Source organism: Rhinopithecus roxellana, chromosome 6 (assembly GCF_007565055.1).
Source record: "Rhinopithecus roxellana isolate Shanxi Qingling chromosome 6, ASM756505v1, whole genome shotgun sequence".
NCBI lineage: Eukaryota > Metazoa > Chordata > Mammalia > Primates > Cercopithecidae > Rhinopithecus > Rhinopithecus roxellana.
Window position 1 is genome coordinate 108,312,251 of NC_044554.1, and position 17,734 is coordinate 108,329,984.

At 42.1% G+C, this 17,734-nt stretch overlaps 1 protein-coding gene across 2 annotated transcripts; it reads right to left on the reverse strand.

The window, feature by feature from the left end:
- Positions 1-10,251: 10,251 nt before the first annotated feature.
- Positions 10,252-17,439, reverse strand: GIMAP6 (GTPase, IMAP family member 6). Of its 2 annotated transcripts, XM_030932849.1 has the most exons (4): positions 16,963-17,251; positions 15,988-16,115; positions 14,862-14,946; positions 10,252-13,354 (listed from the first exon to the last, which is right to left on the reverse strand). In XM_030932849.1, exons 3-4 carry the CDS (start codon positions 14,944-14,946, stop codon positions 12,561-12,563), a joined length of 879 nt encoding a protein of 292 aa, XP_030788709.1. In that variant the 5' UTR covers positions 15,988-16,115; positions 16,963-17,251; the 3' UTR covers positions 10,252-12,560. The 2 variants fall into 2 exon arrangements, with proteins under 2 accessions (XP_030788709.1, XP_010378027.1); XM_010379725.2 differs by lacking the exon at positions 15,988-16,115 and having other exon boundaries at positions 16,963-17,439.
- Positions 17,440-17,734: the final 295 nt, after the last annotated feature.

The following is a 17,734-nucleotide window of genomic DNA, read 5'->3' on the forward strand; positions in this document are numbered from 1 at the left end:
CCCCAGTGGCACCTGGAACCAAAGTGAGACAGAACTGTTCACTCCCTTGGAGAGAGGGCTGAAGCCAGGAAGCGAAGTGGTCTCGTTCAGCAGGTCCCAATCCCATGGAGACCAGCAGGCTAAAAGCCACTGGCTTGAAATTCTCACTGCCAGCACAGTAGTCTGAAGTTGACCTGGGATGGTGGAGCTTGGTTGGGGGAGGGGCGCCCGCCATTACTGAGGCTTGAGTAGGCAGTTTTCCTCTGATAGTGAAAATACAGTCATGTATCCCTTAACAACAGGGATACCTTCTGAGAAATGCATTTTTTAAAAATTATTTTACTTTAAGTTCTAGGGTACATGTGCACAACGTGCAGGTTTGTTACATATGTATACATGTGCCATGTTGGTATGCTGCACCCATTAACTCGTCATTTACATTAGGTATATCTCCTAATGCTATCCCTCCCCCAACCCCTCCCCACAATAGGAGTGCTGAACCCACTAACTCGTCATTTACATCAGGCATATCTCTTAATGCTATCTCTCCCCCCTCCCCCCACCCCACAACAGGTGTGTGATGTTCTCCTTCCTGTGTCCAAGTGATCTCATTGTTCAGTTCCCACCTATGTGTGAGAACATGCGGTGTTTGGTTTTCTGTTCTTGCCATAGTTTGCTGAGAATGATGGTTTCCAGCTGCATCCATATCCCTACAAAGGACACGAGCTCACCCTTTTTTATGGCTGCATAGTATTCCATGGTGTATATGTGCCACATTTTCTTAATCCAGTCTGTCACTGATGGACATTTGGGTTGATTCCAAGTCTTTGCTATTGTGAATAGTGCCGCAGTAAACATATGTGTGCATGTGTCTTTATAGCAGCATGATTTATAATCCTTTGGGTATATCCCCAGTAATGGGATGGCTGGGTCAAAAGGTATATCTAGTTCTAGATCCTTGAGGAATTGCCACACTGTCTTCCACAATGGTTGAACTACTTTACAGTCCCACCACCAGTGTAAAAGTGTTCGTATTTCTCCACATCCTCTCCAGCACCTGTTGTTTCCTGACTTTTTAATGATTGCCATTCTGACTGGTGTGAGGTGGTATCTCATTGTGGTCTTGATTTGCAGAGAAATGCATTATTAAGTGATTTCATTGTTGTGTGAAATCATAAAGCATACATACACAAATGTAGATGGTACAGCCTACTACACACCGAGGCTACATAGTCTACTGTTGGGTATAGCCTACTGCTCCTAGGCTGCAAATCTGTACAGAATGTTACTGTACTGAATACTGTAGACAATTGTAACACAGTGGTAAGTATTTGTATATCTAAACACACATAAACCCAGAAAAGGTACAGTAAAAAATATGGTATAAAAGATAAAAAATGGTATACCTGTATAGGGCACTTACCACAAATGGTGCTTGAAGGACTGAAAGTTCCTCTGGATGAGTCAGTGAGTGAAAGGTGAGTGAATGTGAGGGCCTAGGACATTAGTGTACCCTACTGTAGACTTTATAAACACTGTAAATGTAGACTATGTTAAATTTATAAAGGATATTTTCTTTTTTCAATTTATTTTATTTTATTTTTTATTATAGTTTAAGTTCTGGGATACATGTGCAGAATGTACAGGTTTGTTACAGAGGTAAACATGTGCCATGGTGGACCTATCAACCCATCATCTACGTTTTAATAATATTCATTGTGCTATAAATTTCGCTCTTAACACTGCTTTAGCTGTTTCCCAGAGATTCTGGTACATTGTCTCTTTATTCTCATTGGTTTCAAAGAACTTCTTTACTTCTACCTTCATCTTGTTATTTACCCAATAGTCATTCAGAAGCAGGTTGTTCAGTTTCCATGCTGTTGTGCAGTTTTGAATGAGTTTCTTAATCCTGAGTTCTAGTTTGATTGCACTGTGGTCTGAGAAAATGGTTGTTACTATTTCCCTTCTTTTGCATTTGCTGAGGAGTGTTTTACTTCCAATTATGTGGTCAATTTTAGAATAAGTGCTATATGGTACTGAGAAGAATGTATAATCTGTGGCTTTGGGGTGGAAAGTGCTGTAGATGTCTATGAGGCCCGCTTGTCCAGAGCTGAGTTCAAGTCCCGGTTATTCTTGTTAATTTTCTGTCTTGTTGATCTGTCTAATACTGACAGTGGGGTGTTAAAGTCTCCCACTTTATTGTATGGGAGTGTAAGTGTCTTTGTAGGTCTCTAAGGACTTGTTTTATGAATGTGGGTGCTCCTGTATTGGGTGCAGATATATTTAGGATAGTTGGCTCTTCTTGTTGCATTGATCCCTTTACCATTATGTAATGTCCTTCTTTGTCTTTTTTGATCTTTGTTGGTTTAAAGTCTGTTTCATCAGAGACTAGAATCACAACCCTTGTTTTTTTCTTTTTTTTTTTTCTTTTTGCTTTTAATTTACTTGACAAATATTCCTCCATCCCTTTATTTTGAGCCTATGTGTGTCTTTGCACTTAGGATGGATCTCCTGAATACAGCACATTGATAAGTCTTGACTCTTTATTCAGTTTGCCAGTCTGTGTCTTTTAATTGGGGCATTAGCCCATTTACATTTAAGATTTTAAGCCCTGTGTGCATTAGGTATTTCTCCTAATGCTATCCTTCCCCTTGCCCTGCACCCCCTGACAGGCCCTGGTGTGTGATGTTCCCCTCCCTGTGTAAATGTGTTCTCATTGCTCAACTCCCACTTATGAGTGAGAATATGCGGTGTTTGGTGTTCTGTTATTGCATTAGTTTGCTGATAATGACAGGAACTCATGTTTTTTTATGGCTGCATAGTATTCCATGGTGTATATGGGCCACATTTTCTTTATCCAGTCTATCACTGATGGGCATTTGGGTTGGTCCCAAGTCTTTGCTATTGTAAATAGTGCTGCAATAAACATACGTGTGCATGTGTCTTTATAGTAGAATGATTTACAATCCTTTGGGTATATAACCAGTAATGGGATTTCTGGGTCAAATGGTATTTCTGGTTCTAGATCCTTGAGGAATCCCCACACTGTCTTCCACAATGGTTGAACTAATTTATGCTCCCACTAGCAGTGTAAAAGCATTCCTATTTCTTCACATCCTCACCAGCATATGTTGTTTCCTGACCTTTTAATTATTTCCATTCTAACTGGTGTGAGATGGTATCTCATTGAGGTTTTGATTTGCATTTCTCTAATGACCAGTGATGAGATTTTTTTCATATGTTTGTTGGCTGCATAAATGTCTTGTTTTGAGAAGTGTCTGTTCATATCCTTTACCCACCTTTTGATGGGGTTGTTTCTTGTAAATTTGTTTAAGTTTCTTGTAGATTCCGGATATTAGCCCTTTATCAGATGGATAGATTGCAAAAATTGTCTTCCATTCTGTAGGTTGCCTGTTCACTCTGATGAAAGTTCCTTTTGCTGTGCAGAAGCTCTTTAGTTTAATTAGATCCCATTTGTCAATTTTGGCTTTTGTTGCCATTGCTGTTGGTGTTTTAGTCATGAAGTCTTTGCCCATGCCTATGTCCTGAATGGTATGATTAGCCTAGCTTTTCTTCTAGGGTTTTTATGGTTTTAGGTCTTACGTTTAAGTCTTTAATTCATCTTGAATTAATTTTTGTATAAGATGTAAGGAAGGGGTCCATTTTCAATTAAATTAAACTTAGATTACTGTAACCTTTTCATTTTCTAAACTTTTATTTAACTTTTTAACTCTTGCAATAACAATGTAAAACACAAATACATTGAACAACTGTACAAAAAATTTTAAAATATTCTTATTCTATAAGCTTTTGTCTTTTTTTACTTTTCAAACTTTTTGTTAAAAACTAGGACACAAACACACACATTAGCTTAGGCCTACACAGGTCAGGATCATGAATTTCATTGTCTTCTACCTCCATGCCTTTTCCCACCAGAAGGTCTTCAGGGGCAATGGCACACATTGAACTACCATTGTCTGTGATAACAATGACTTATTCTGGAATAGCTCCTGAGGAACCTACCTGACAGGCTATTTACAATTAACCTTTTTATAAGTAGAAGGAGTATACTCTAAAACAATGATTTAAAATATAGTAAGTACATAAACCAGTAACATAGTCATTTATTATTATGATCAAGTGTTATGTACCATAAATAATTGTATGTTCTATATGACTGGCAGCTGTTCACACCAACATCACCACAAACATGTGAATAATGTGTTGCACTATGACATTCAATAGGTACAGTGTCACTAGGTGAATTTTTTAGTTCCATGATAACCTTATGAAGCCACTGTAGTATATGCAGCCCTTAATTTATCAAAATGGCATGATGTAGTGCATGACTATACTCAGCTTATATGAGCACTTATTTTTCTCTAGGCCAATTAAATATAGTTATTTTAATATTATTTCTAATAATACTATCCATAGGTGGAAGAAAATTACATATAAATAACATACACATATGTAGACATATATAAACATATAAACAGTTGCAAATAGAGTCATGGCATCTCTTTTAAAAGTTTAGCCATGTATCAGGCATAATAATGTAAAACTCATTAGTTGGGTTCAAACTATGTTCTTGCCTGTTCAGATGGCTCAAGACTTTAATTAATTTTAGTGTAAAGGGCATAAAAAGTTTTCTATTTGTCTGTTTATTTCTAAAAGGTTCCTCTTTTTCTCCCTACTTATCAGTCTTTTCTCTGACGCTTGCATTTAGAAGATTTAGACATCTCAAAGGCACAGAGAAGGATGTTATGTTTTCTCCAGAAGGAGTTTTGGGACATATTTGCCTATTATCAGAAATCAATCTTATTGAGACTGCAGATTACATTTTAGGTGAGTGACTGAGGAGACATCCAGTGTATTTCCAATTAGTCTTTCTTCTTTTTATTCTTAGGTGGATGCTTCTACAATAACTTGGGAGTGTGTATAAGACCAAAAGTTAAATTTAGTTGTTCCAGATACCCCTGACTCATTTGAAGATCTAATTTTTTAAGGAAGTTGGTATTGATGAGGTTCAGATGGAAAAGACAAGAGACCAAAGAGGTTAATAGGTTCAGAATAGTTTTCTATTAGCACACTGCAAAGATTTCCTTAAAGGGCTATTTTCTGAGTCATTCTGTGTTTTGGAATCCTTTGTACACAAATCAAAAAAATGTATCTCATTGTATTTGAAACATTTGGGATTCCCCCCCTCTTTTATTCCTAATGTACCCACAGATAAAAAATTTCATCTACAATAAAACTTCCCTGTTATGGCCACTATAACTCTAAGTTATCTTCCTGAGATGCACCCATTTCTCTAGAAATGCACAGGTTCTAGATCTGTAATTTTTAAACCTAAAATGCACTGGAGTTACAGACAGAGGAGTCCCAGATTCCTTAGATTTTGATAAACACATAATTCTCTGTTCTAAAATTCTACATCAGAGGCCCTTAACTGGACTCAGTCCAGTTCTTGTCAAACAGCCAGTTCAACCTTTGAAATCCAAACCAGATTTTGGTTAGACCTAGTCTGGAAGCTAGTGTACACTATACTGGACCTGGTCTAGTTTCTGTCAATCACTCAGCTCAACCTCTGGATCCTTTCAGAAATAAAACTTCTCAAATAAACTTATAGAGCTCAGGATGCAAAATGCAGAGAGCTCAGGATGCAAATGCTGGATGCAAAATGCAAAAAATGAGAGGCACTTACCCATAACCTCTAGATGCAGCAAGAAATTAACACAATGGGCTCAGCAAGTACCTATGCCTGGTTGCTTACTGCTTCTGGGGATTACAAGGGGATCCTTCAGATCCCATTTCTGACACCAAACTGGTAAAAACCAAAGCACAACAAAATTTTCAAGTTTATTTGAGTAACAAGCAATTCATGAATTGGGAAACACACAAACCAAAAGAGGTTCAGTACTCTGATGACAAAGCATCAGAGGCAAGTATTTATAGGATGAATGCAGAAGCAAAATTTAAAAATTATTTGATTGGTTGCTGTTACGAATTTGCCTTTTCTCTTTACCTTGCTGGAAAGTTCATAGTCACATAATCATATGTTGATTGGCTGCTTATGAATGACTGAGATTAAGTTTTGTTTCTGTCTAGGAACGACAGAAATGACTCAAGTTAAATTAATTTACCAGAAATAACCCAAATTAAGTTTTGCTTATGTTTTCAATTTAAGCATCGTTAAAGCTATTTTTAATGCCTAATTAGTTTTGTTTGCTCAGAACCCACTCTCCACTTTAATTTTAACAGGATGAATGTTGGTGTTGAATTATTTAGCTGTGCCAAAGTGTCTGTCATAAATGCAGTACCACTAATTCTCTTAAGTTCTCTGAGTCACAAAGAAAGAGCCTGGGATGACATTTCTTGTCATCCCTTTCGCCATATGGACCACATGAGAGTCCACCAACAAGAGGCACTCAGGTGAGATTTGGGAGGTGGATGAGAAAGGAGAATCATTCTCTGGTAGTGACAGCAAAGAGACAATGGGTGATCCACAGATTCATATTACAGCAGACGAGCACCTGAAAGCCACCAGCTCCGTGCAGCAGTGAGTTTCCCCAGGCCTGTGCATTCCCAGCTCTCCAAAGCATGTGCCAGTCTCTAATTCCCTGGACAGAAAGTACGTCCTACTTTTAATACCTAAATGTGCTTCAGTTTTCCTAACTGACTCCTCTGTATCAGCTGAGGAACATGAAATGCTCTTTGGAAACAATGGAGGCAAAATAATTTTCAGAAATAACAGACCTCAGTAGTCCTGGGTTATAAAATATGAAAATGAGACTACTTACATCACAAGGGATTTCTGCCAAATATCTAGCTAAAATTCTTATTTGACAAGTGTAAAAGATTTTAAGATAATCTATACCACTAATTTATGTTTTTATCTTGAATTTGCATCCCTCATAAATTTTGAAATATTTTGAGGCAAAACATTTCCAAAGTCTTTGTAAGACAGTGTCTTACATCACTCTTCTCATCTAGTGCTCAAGAAAAATACTTGTGAATTTTCCAATTTTAGGTCAATTAGTCTTTGTTACTATTTAAAAAGTCTTGCCTCTATGGGCATTTTTTGGTGCCTTAATGGAAGATATTTCATGTTTCCTATACATTTAATTTTTAAATTTTTTTCCGCCTTGTTTTCCAACAAAATTTTCTATAACTGAAGTAATAACTTGTTTTACCTTCTCTCCAACTAAAAACAACTTTGTGTGTGTGCAATAATTCAAGTTTTATTGCTGTCGGTCATAAGCTCAGATCCTGTTAAACATTGTTTAGTTTTTCATTGGTAAATGTTTAATTCCGGCTCCAGGTGACTAACTTTGTCAATGCTGCTTTTGATTGTTGAGAGAAAGCTTTTTATCATGCGCCCTATGTAACTGCTGAAAATGTCTCATCATAATAGTGCACTCCATTATCTTTCCATTTTTTTTAACACAACAAACAAGCTGTGTGTTTTCTTTTGCTGTGCTGTGGCATATTACTATTACTATTAATCATGAAATTTGCGACATATCTCCTGCTCATCTATAGTTCTCTTTCCTGTTCTAATTGTAGCACTAGCTTAATCATCTCCATTCAATTCTGCATCAGCATTGTGCCTTCACTTCAAAATTAAAAACTTGTCTATACTTATTTTAAGCTAAAAAGTAATTTGTGTTATAAGTAAAATAATACTTAGCATTTAATTTTAATTATCATTTACAATCTAGATAGGTGTAACTATAACTCATACTGTCTACATAAAATATGGAAATAAAGATATTATATCCTGATTAAAAAATTACTCAAACTGAATCAATCCATTGACACTGACTAGATCAGTGATGTATCTATATGTGGTGCTGAAAATAATCCATGTGGCAACACATTTGCAGTCCAATACAGATGCATCTCTATTTTGTATTTTCAAATTTTTTCTTCTTCTTCTTTTTTTTTTTTTTAGAGATGGGGTTCCACCATGTTGTCCAGGCTGATCTTGAAATCCTGGGCCAATTTTCCTCCAATGTTAGCCTCCCAAAGTGCTGGAATTACAAGCGTGAGCCACCATGCCTGGCTCAGACGTTTCTCAACTTACAACAGAGTTACGTCCTGATAAATCCATTGTAAGGTGAAATATTGAAAGTCTAAAATGCACTCAATAAACCTAACCTACTGGTCGTTATAGCTTGGCAACACAGTACACTGCGGGGTATCAGTTGTTTACCAGAGTAATCGTGTGCTGACTGGGAGTTGCAGCTCATTGCCACAGCTGAGCTTCGTGAGAGGGTATCACATGGCTTTCTACTGCATGCACAGAACTTTCATATCATCATCAAGTCAAGAAATCTTAAGTCAAACCATCATAAGTCAGGGATGATCTGTAATATCTTAAGTGATGCAACAGTTAGAGGTATTTCCACCAAAATAGTAAAGTTGTGTTTCATGGTAAAATATTTTACATGGTTTCAAAATTTAAAAGTAATGACAACTGAATAAAATTTAAAATTTAGTTTCTCAGGTGTACCCCTATATATTAAGTGCTCAGTAGCCACATGTGGATAATAGCTACCCTATTGGATACTGTCATTTCTAGAAAATACTCAAATGTGGAATTTTAACACACACTTCTACATAATCCATGAGTGAAAAAAGACATCACAAGAAATATAGAAAGTATTTTAAAAGAGTGATAGTGAAAATAGAATATTTTAAAATGTGGGCCAGGCATGGTGGCTCATGCCTGTAATCTTACCACTTTGGTAGACTGAAGCAGGAAGACTGCTTGAGCTCAGGAGTTTGAGACCAGCCTGGGCAACAAAGTGAGACCCCATCTCTACAAAAACTAAAAAATTCAGCTGGGTGTGGTGATGTATGCCTGTGGTCCAAGGTACACAGGAAGCTGAGGTGGGGGAATTGCTTGAGCCCAGGAGGTTGAGGTTTTAGTGAGCCATGATCATGCCACTGCACACCAGCCTGGGCAACAGAGCAAGATCCTGTCTCAAAAAAAAAAAAAAGGTAAAAATGTGTGAGATATAGATAAACATGCACAGAAGGACACTTTATAGCTTTATAGTTATATGTTTGAAAAGAAGAATTTTTTAGTAAGGTAAAGGATATTGTAGGTAATATGTTATAGAGGCTTTGGATATTATATCTTCTGGGGAATATTGAGTTTGCTCCAACAGGCACTTAAATTACTGGCAGATTGCTTTTGCCTTGGGAAGGCTTGATCTCAGACATCATTAGAAGGGTTTGCTTTAATTTTGCTCTTCCTTCTAGGGCAAGTCTCTTAGTTCTGAGATGCAGTACTTCATCCTAATATATGGCCCCTTTGGTATTTCAGTGGAAATATACAACTTTTCCAAGGTCTTCTGACTTGATGGACTGGAACTTGCAATTTTCTTTGCTACTGTGGGCAACTGCTGACATCTCTGATCAGCTCTTTCAACCTCCACAGAAGTTTTCCTGGGATCCTCTAGAGAGTGCCCTGTGCTTGTACAGTTCAGGGTCAGCCAAGGATTTGAAGGGAGAAATGCAGAGCTTTTGGTGCCCACCCCACAAATCCCCACCACTCCATCTCCCCACTCTGCAGCTCTTTTATTTTGGGGAGCTCCCACGTAAATTTTTACCTGCTCTGGTTGTCCCAGGCTCCATCCTTCCACCCTCCAGGCCACTGTGAACATCTGGTGTGTGCTGTTTCTGCATCCAGACTGAATACTGCCTTAATGTGAAAAATCACATCAAGATGAGACCAGTGTGCTCCCCTCATCTTAGGGGTCATGTTCTCCGCAACAATGTCTAACTGCATTTGGCCATTTCCCATGCCTTCAAAGTTATTTTCTTAGTATTATAATTTTGAATTTTCTATACACTTTATAAATGATATCACAAAAAGGTTAGAGGCTGAAACCTTTCTGTGACACTCCACACCTGCTTTGATCCACCAAGGAAGAAAATCCCTATAATGACTGAGCTCAAATTCTCCAAATCCCTGTTTTTTCATCCTTCACTTTAGTGTAGAGATATTTTTTAGCAAACTCTATAAGCTGCTATTATCACGGCTTTGGCCAAGACAACCCTCCCTCATCACCATCACCCCCCACCACTAATTTCTTACTGGTTGATAGACTAGAGTTTCTAGAACATACCCACACATGCCTTCCCCATTCTCTGAAGCTGAAAGAGTGAGAGCTATGCAGAGACATCTGTCCCTATTCCTGAAATGTCATGGGAGATATCTTTCCTGGTGCTTAGTGATAAAGGAGAGAAAACACCATATTTGAGGTAATTAAAAACAACCTTTAATGAATGACATGTTTTGAGCGCCTTGCCAGTTAGTCGCTAAATGGATCTCATTTGGTCAAATGCTTGTGTTTTCTCCTATGACATTACTTAAGTTAATTTAGTTAAAATAATAGTGTCCAAATGTACAAAATTACCTCCTATCTGAATGAAAATGCAAACGATTCTAACTTTTACTTCAGTAGCTCTGGAGTTTTAAGTCTGTTCACTTACAAAGAAAATGGTCTTGACTAACTTATACTTGAGCTATTTACCAGTTCCCTCAAACTTAACATAAATGTAAGACATTGCCAACTAGAATACCAATAAGATTTTGGGGGGGGGGGAATTACACAATGATTTTAACTTTCACACAGAAGAAAAAAATGCCTGAGAATCGCAAGGTAAATATGAAAATGAAGACTGAGGCAAAAATTGGCTCCCACATTATAGTCAAAGCAACTGTAATCAAATCAATATTTTATTCATACAGGAGTAGAAAAGTAGAACACATGAACAGAAATAAAGATTCTGACACAAATCTTAAGGAGTGTGAATGAGAATTGAATGTATGATAAACGTTGCATTTTCAGTTCAATGGGAAATTGATTGCTTATTTAATAAATGATTGTGGCACAAAGGCTATCTTCAGCATACACCAAATAACTCTGTGCTCTGCTTTGAGACACTTTTCTGAATCTGTTAGCAAGAGAACTGCTGAAGCTTTCTCAGATGTCTGCTGTGTTCTAGGGAAGCTGGGGGATGGCTTCAGAGCAGGAGGCCACAGGTTGGGTGTCTGGCTGTTGAGAATCTCCAGTCCAGGTAGACCTAAGGCTGTGCCCTGTGATTTCTGATCATCTCCCAGTACTGTCCCCACAAGCTGTACTTCCCACCCCTTTCAGGAGAAAGTAGCTAAAGATCCCCTGTCACGCAGCTTGAAGAAAGGAAAAGAGGAATATATTGGGGAGCAATTTCCCCATTGCCTCCTATTATCTTCCCAAATGTTGGTCAACTCCCCAGGAGCATCTTGGACCTCAAAGAAGCTGGGATGCACCCGAGGCACATCAGTCTCCTCTTGCAGGCAGGCAGCTTCCTGCCTGAGGCCTGAGTCAGGCTGATATCCCACTCCCTTCTAATCCTGTCCAGTATCACTTCTTATAAGCCCCACCTGTAGCAACAGCCTTTCAGGAAAACATCATGGACTTCAGAGTTCTCCCATAGACCAGGCAGGCTGCCTTGCAAGATGTTTAAGTCACTCCACTGCTTCCTTTGCAGGTCCCCTTTCTTGCCTGCCTCCTTGCATTCAACCCCCACAAATACCTTGCTAGGGAACCCGTTTGCATATGCAGACACTCACCCCATCCACATGCTCCTGTTATCAAGGGAGAAGGCAGGGGTGGCACTGAAGGGTGAGGCAGGTTGAAAGTAGTCTGTGCCTTCTAGGAGGAGAAGGCAAATATCATTAGTGGCCATGAAACCCAGGGGAAAAGGGGAAGTAACAGATGCAAGTCATCTCTAATATAAGTCTACCTTGATGGGGTGGTGTGACCTCCTCTGCCCAAGTCCACCTGCATCTCTAGGGGTTTCCATGTTCTGTAGCCAGGACAAGGAACCACCTTCTTGACCACAGCCTAGCTTCTTGGATACTCTGCCCCCGACTTCTCCCATCATTCCCACTAGGAAGTTCCAACGGGGCTTGTTTGTTACAGTTCAAGAGTGAACAAAAGGGCTGCTCCTCCTGCCTCCATCCCTGTTCCTCCTTGCTCTCCTCTCAGCCCAGTCTCCAACCCTCCCCATGTCTCAGCACCACTGCCAAGTTCCAGCCACCAGACACAACAGGCACCTTAAACCATCATGGCGTGGGGAGAGATGAGAAGTCATCTCGTCAACAGCTCGCACAGAGCTGCTGCACCAAGTGTGACTGCATGACTCCAATGCAGTCAAAACCTGTGGAAGTTACACAGAAGTAAAAGATACAGGCCTGCCCTCAAGAAACTGGTTCTATCAGAGTATAGGCAAGTAACCCATGAAAGGCAATGCCAATGAGATAGAAGGTCCAATAGGAAGACAGCATGCTGTTGGCGCACAGAGGAGGGAGGACCCAGATGTTCTGGAAGAAGGAATGAAGAAACTGGGATGTGATCTGGGCACACTGGACCCTGTCCTCTAGCCCCATGCCTCTCTTCCTACACCAGACATCATGACCTGGAGACTGGGAAGCACTCCATGGGATGGAAAGAGAAACAGAAGACTGGACACAGGGATGCAAGGGCTGATGGTGTCCTTGGTTCAAGTCCAGCACAGGCTCAAAGGTCAGCCCTCGCCAGCAGGCGTCTGTGGGCTTCCTCAGATTCCTTCTGGATCTGGGACAGTCCTTCCAGCCATGACTCCTCACCAGGCATGTCTTCAGAGCCCTGATCCTGTGTTACTTTCCTTTCCTGTAGTTCTTTGAGTGAAAAGTTTTGCTGGGTATATTGGTAAGCCTTGTTGCTGTAATAGTGGCATTCGTTTTCCCACAAGATGGCTTTGACATTCTCCATAAGCTCTTGCAGTTGGGCCTCCTGCTCCTCCCCCTGTGCCTTGTTGTTGAAGCTGCAATGGCGCCGTGCAACGGTCACATCCAGCTGGGCGAGGGCCTGGTTGTCGGTCTCTCGCACATAGTCTTCCAGGGAGCCGCCAGCCAGGTCTTCCTTCCGGGTGAATACCAGGATGGTGTGACCCAGAACCCCCACTCCAAAGACCTCCTGCAGGCGTCTGACCACCTGCTGATCCTCATCTGTGAACCGGCCCAGCTGTGTCACCAGGAGCACAGCGTGGGGCCCTGGGGAGGATAAGATGATGGCTTGGCGGATAGCGGCTGCCGCCTCCGGCAGGACCTGAGAGGACAAAATGTCAGGTGTGTCAATCACCTCAAGCTCCTTCCCAGCCCACTCTCGGCTCCCTCTCTGGGAGGTCTTGGTCACGGGTCTGGTGCTGAGTTTAGACTCAAAGACGTCCCTGCCAAGGATGCTGTTTCCTGTTGCACTTTTCCCACTTCCTGTTTTCCCCACGAGAATGAGCCTCAGTCTCCTTGGGATCTTCTGTTCTTTCTCCCTTAGACCTAGAAGTATCCAAAGAAAGCAGAGGGAACTGGGGTTAGGGCCCATGTACCCCATCTTGTTCTCACCAGAAGCCCCTGGGTGTACCCCCAGACTGCAGGGGCAGATTGTCAAAGACCAGCGTCTTCCTGAAACCAGTGCTGGGCCACCGTTCTGGGTCCACATCCTTGAAGGTGGGGCTGAACATTCTCTCCCAGTGGAAGAGTGGAGCCTAGAGAGAAAAGCAAGACTTGGCCAATAGAACACCAAGACACCCAATACCAGGGTTTTTAGATATGACTGGGGAAGAAGGCAAGAAGGAAATTCCCTTCTCCTGGCCTTGCAGGTCCCAAGACCCGGAGCACATAAAGAAGTGACAAGTAATAGCCAGTTTCCCAGTCTTGTCTCCACTGAAGACATTGATGTATCTCAGATGACAGAGCATGAAGCTGGCATGTGGCAGCATGGGGGCAGTCACCTCCTGGGCACCAACAGGCCTTGCTGTGGCCTGCCAGCCACCCTTGGCTCTGATCCACACACCAATTCTGAGTGACACGGGTCCCCCTCCAGCTTCCCCAAGGTGGTTGGAAAGGAATTTGAGTGAATGGGCAGGAGTCTGGGCAGTAGATGTTCTTCCCCACCCACCTAGCCCAGTGCAGAGCCAGAGGAGACAGGAACACCCATCTGAGAAGCCTGGAGCTAGCACACACCACTGGACTTTACTAAAGCCAAATGCATCACTTGAGATCTGGAGAGGATTCTTAAGGGAATAGCTAACCTTGATTGCTGTAACAAAAGGTCAAACCGGTGTTAGCACAGGTATTGGTAATTGGTAACCTATTGTAGTAGGTTAACATGGCTTTTTCCAGGTGGCTCAGGTCATTTAAGTTCATAAAGTAAAAGGTCATTCATATTAAAATACATAATGAATAACAAATAATTTCTTCTGGCCAGGAAAGGGCTGGGTTTCCAGCCTTTCTAAATCCTGCCTGAAAGTTAAGCGCCTGACCCCTGTGCAATGGCTTTAGGGAAAGGGACGCCCCGATAAGGCAGAGCCCAGATGTGAGGCAGCAGCCAAGTACATTCCGCTTGTTCGCAAGGCGCTTTCAACCTTACAACCATGACAGCTCCACTTTGGAGCCAGTCAAACACCCACACAGCACATCCACTGTGATGTGCTTATTATTGTTATTAAGCACATTTTTGTCACACCCACTGTCAGCACATCCTTCCTGAGGAAGAACATCCACCATGTGAAAGCCTTTCCTTTGGGACTGGCATTGGGAGTTAGTCATTGGTGCTATTTTTTGCCTCCTTTTATCTACCATACCTATCCGGGGGTCTTTTTTCTTATTTTGGCTAGTGATAAGAAGGGCCCTACCTCAAAGACCTCTGATGGTGACTGAGGTGGGTAAATTTCTGTGACCAGGGGACATCAGCTGTCTCTCCAAGCACACCATGGTGGTGGAGCTGTGTCCCACCTGCAGCCCAAATGTTTCCCACCCGCTCCTCTCTCCTCATTCGCTTTACCTCCTGACAACTCCAGCACAGGATCCTGGGACAGCTCTTCTCGGGGATTCTCCTGGGGAATTTGTTCACATTCGTCTTCCTCCATCTACATTAAAAAAAATCATATGTTCTACTGACTTTCCAAATGAGTTTTTCAACAGCTACCTGCCTTTCGCCTTTCTCTTGCCAGAGGAAAGTTTTTTGCATTAGTTTAGGGTTGGGGTGGGACTGAGTGAGGCAATAGAAGAAGGGGTCTAAGACACCCTCTGCTGTCTTTAGGGACCCTATCCCCCGCCCCCTCCACTGCTGTCTCCATCATAAGTTTAAGAGATTTTACAGATAAAGGTGCAACTGGCCTGGGACCTGAGGAATGGATGATATTTGGATAGACACAGGGTCTGGAACTGTTCTGGGAGGTGGGGGGAGGTGGAGGGGGAGGCAGGGGGAGAAGGTGGGGGAAGGAAAGGAGGAGGAGGAAGGGAAGCACAGAAGCAGGTGTGATTCTGATCCTGTGTGCCCTGGGAGCAGTAGGAATTCTAGCGTGCCTGGAGGACATGAATGAGTAGGATGTTGTTGGAAGGGTCTTGGGGCCAGACTTTGGAGAAGTCTGTGCAGTGAGGATTGCAGAGAACTGGGATTGCAGGGGCTGAGCTGGGAAGGAAGCCAGAGACCTCAGGGGAGATGCAACCACCAGTTAGGTCTGCCTGGGCCTCAGCATCCCATCAGTATGAATGTTGGGCCTGAACTAGATGCCTGTGAATGTCTCTTCCCCTATTAAGGTCCCAACATACTTCATAACATTTTTTAGAGCAATTCTTAGTCCTCTTTGCAAATTAGGGCCACATCATTCCCAACCAGGAACTCCTGTCCCCCTTCTCATGACAGCAATGTGTCCTGGCTTCATGGACTAACACAGTTCTGTATGTCAAGATCCCATAAGGTTCTCTCTGCTAGATTTTCTCTGTGCGACTGAGGAGGAAGTTGCATGGTCCATGGCTGTTTTTCCAGATCATGTAGGACATTCATAACCAGATGAAACAGATCCAGATGAAGGGTCTGGGATGTGTGGAAACCTAAGTCCAGGGGAACCTGATAGACAGGTTTTTCTCCTTGCCACATTGTTGTGTGTTTGTTCTATTCTGCTCACCTGGCAAACACTCCAGTCCTCCCCAGATCCCAGGAGTGTATATGTGGATATTGCTTTATGATTGGTAGATATCAATTTTGCAGTGCTGGGCTGGGGATGGAGGGAGTCCAGGAAGGTCTGGTGACTTTCTAGGAAGAGAGAAAAAGCAGACCAGGCGGACAGCCTTACTCAAACCCGAACAGCCAGATTCTGGAAAGAGTCCAATATTTCACCTACCAAAGGGAGTTCAGTTTTTCCTAACGGGTGGTCTCTCAATCTCTTTGTCCCTGGCTTCCTTACATCCCTGGTGGAAACTGAGGCAGCACTTTACCAATGTAATCTCATTCCTCCTTTAGAGAGAACAGGCAGGCAGCTTAACAAGAAACAACAGCCGGGTGGGACTAGGCTGTGGCATGCAGGAACCTGCACTGTGCCCTCGCAGGGTTTTGGGGGAACGGGTCTGCACCCAAGGTGCCTCCCTGCCTCCTCCTGGACCCTGCCCGGAATGGCGCCTCCCATATTGGCCACAGTGTGTGTTGTCTCCAACACAGAAGATGGAACAGATAGTACCATCCTTGTCACGTTGCTCTGGAAGAAAGCAAAACTCAGAGAAGCATCTTGCCAAATATTAAACAGTGACTTTGTCACAGGGCAAAAAATTCTCCAGACTTGTTGGTCACAGCTCTTTTTATCACATCACAAACCCGCACACACCACAGCACACAAAAATACACAACACACACACTTACACAAAACACATGTACCACTCACACACATGCAGATGAACACACAAACACATACACACACAAACACAAATATACATACACAACACACACATACGCAAACAACATTCACATGCACATACAACACAAACATCACACATACAAATACCACTCACATTCATGTTAACACATACAAACACGTAAACACACATATACAACACAAACACCCACACATACACAACCAAATATGACACACACAAATACTCAGACTTACCTCTGCACCAGCTAACAGGCAAGAGAGAGGGCCACGTTTCTTGTCTCTCAGCCACGCACTCTCACGGAGGAGGCAGAGGAAAGCTTCCATGGTGTATGAACAACATGGAGGACAAGGCCGATGTTTACTTTTATTTTCAGCAAAATGTGATTGGAGAGCTGGGCTGGAGACCTGCCTTTAAACAGCAGCGTCCACTGGAGATGGAGGAACAGGAAGTGGGCAGGAACACCCGCCCTCCTGAGTCAGGGAGCCTGCTGTTGCACTTTGCAGCCTCGGAAGTAGAAAAAGGGAGGATACTAGTGGTGGGATTGTTTTTATCCTGAGCCAGTATAACTAGAATTCAGAGCTTAAAAAAAAAAGCAGAGGCCTCAGAAAGATTTGTGTCAGGAAGAGTGACTTTCTCCTGATCTCTCTTTTCTAAACCCCACCCCCTCCCCAGGGAACTTCTATGCCTCAGTATTGGAGCAAATGGTCATTGTCTCCTTTCTTCCCCAGCCTCTCCTTCCTTTAATAGTTTCTCGCAGGACAAGGTCTGATACTCATTTCCTGTAAGGCATGAATCATTGGCAATTACAATTGTTACAGCTTCTAGAAGATCTGCACTATAAGAAGAGGGAAAATACAAAATAATGTCTAAAATGTAGGGTTAAAGAGAGCACTTGTTATGGGAGAAGAACAATATTTTAAACAGAGGCTAAGGGAGAAAAAACCTCAGCATCCTCAAAAACATGTTTTCTAGGACTTTACTGACAGGTCTGATCACTGTGGCTAA

Coding starts and splice junctions, on each gene's coding strand:
- GIMAP6 (XM_010379725.2), bottom strand. CDS start 17,052: ATGGAAGCTTTCCTCTGCCTCCTCCGTGAGAGTGCGTGGCTGAGAGAC. Junction 14,947..16,962: donor GCCTGTTAGCTGGTGCAGAG/GTAAGTCTGAGT, acceptor TTTTTAATGTAG/ATGGAGGAAGACGAATGTGA. Junction 13,355..14,861: donor TGTGCTGGAGTTGTCAGGAG/GTAAAGCGAATG, acceptor GGATACTTCTAG/GTCTAAGGGAGAAAGAACAG.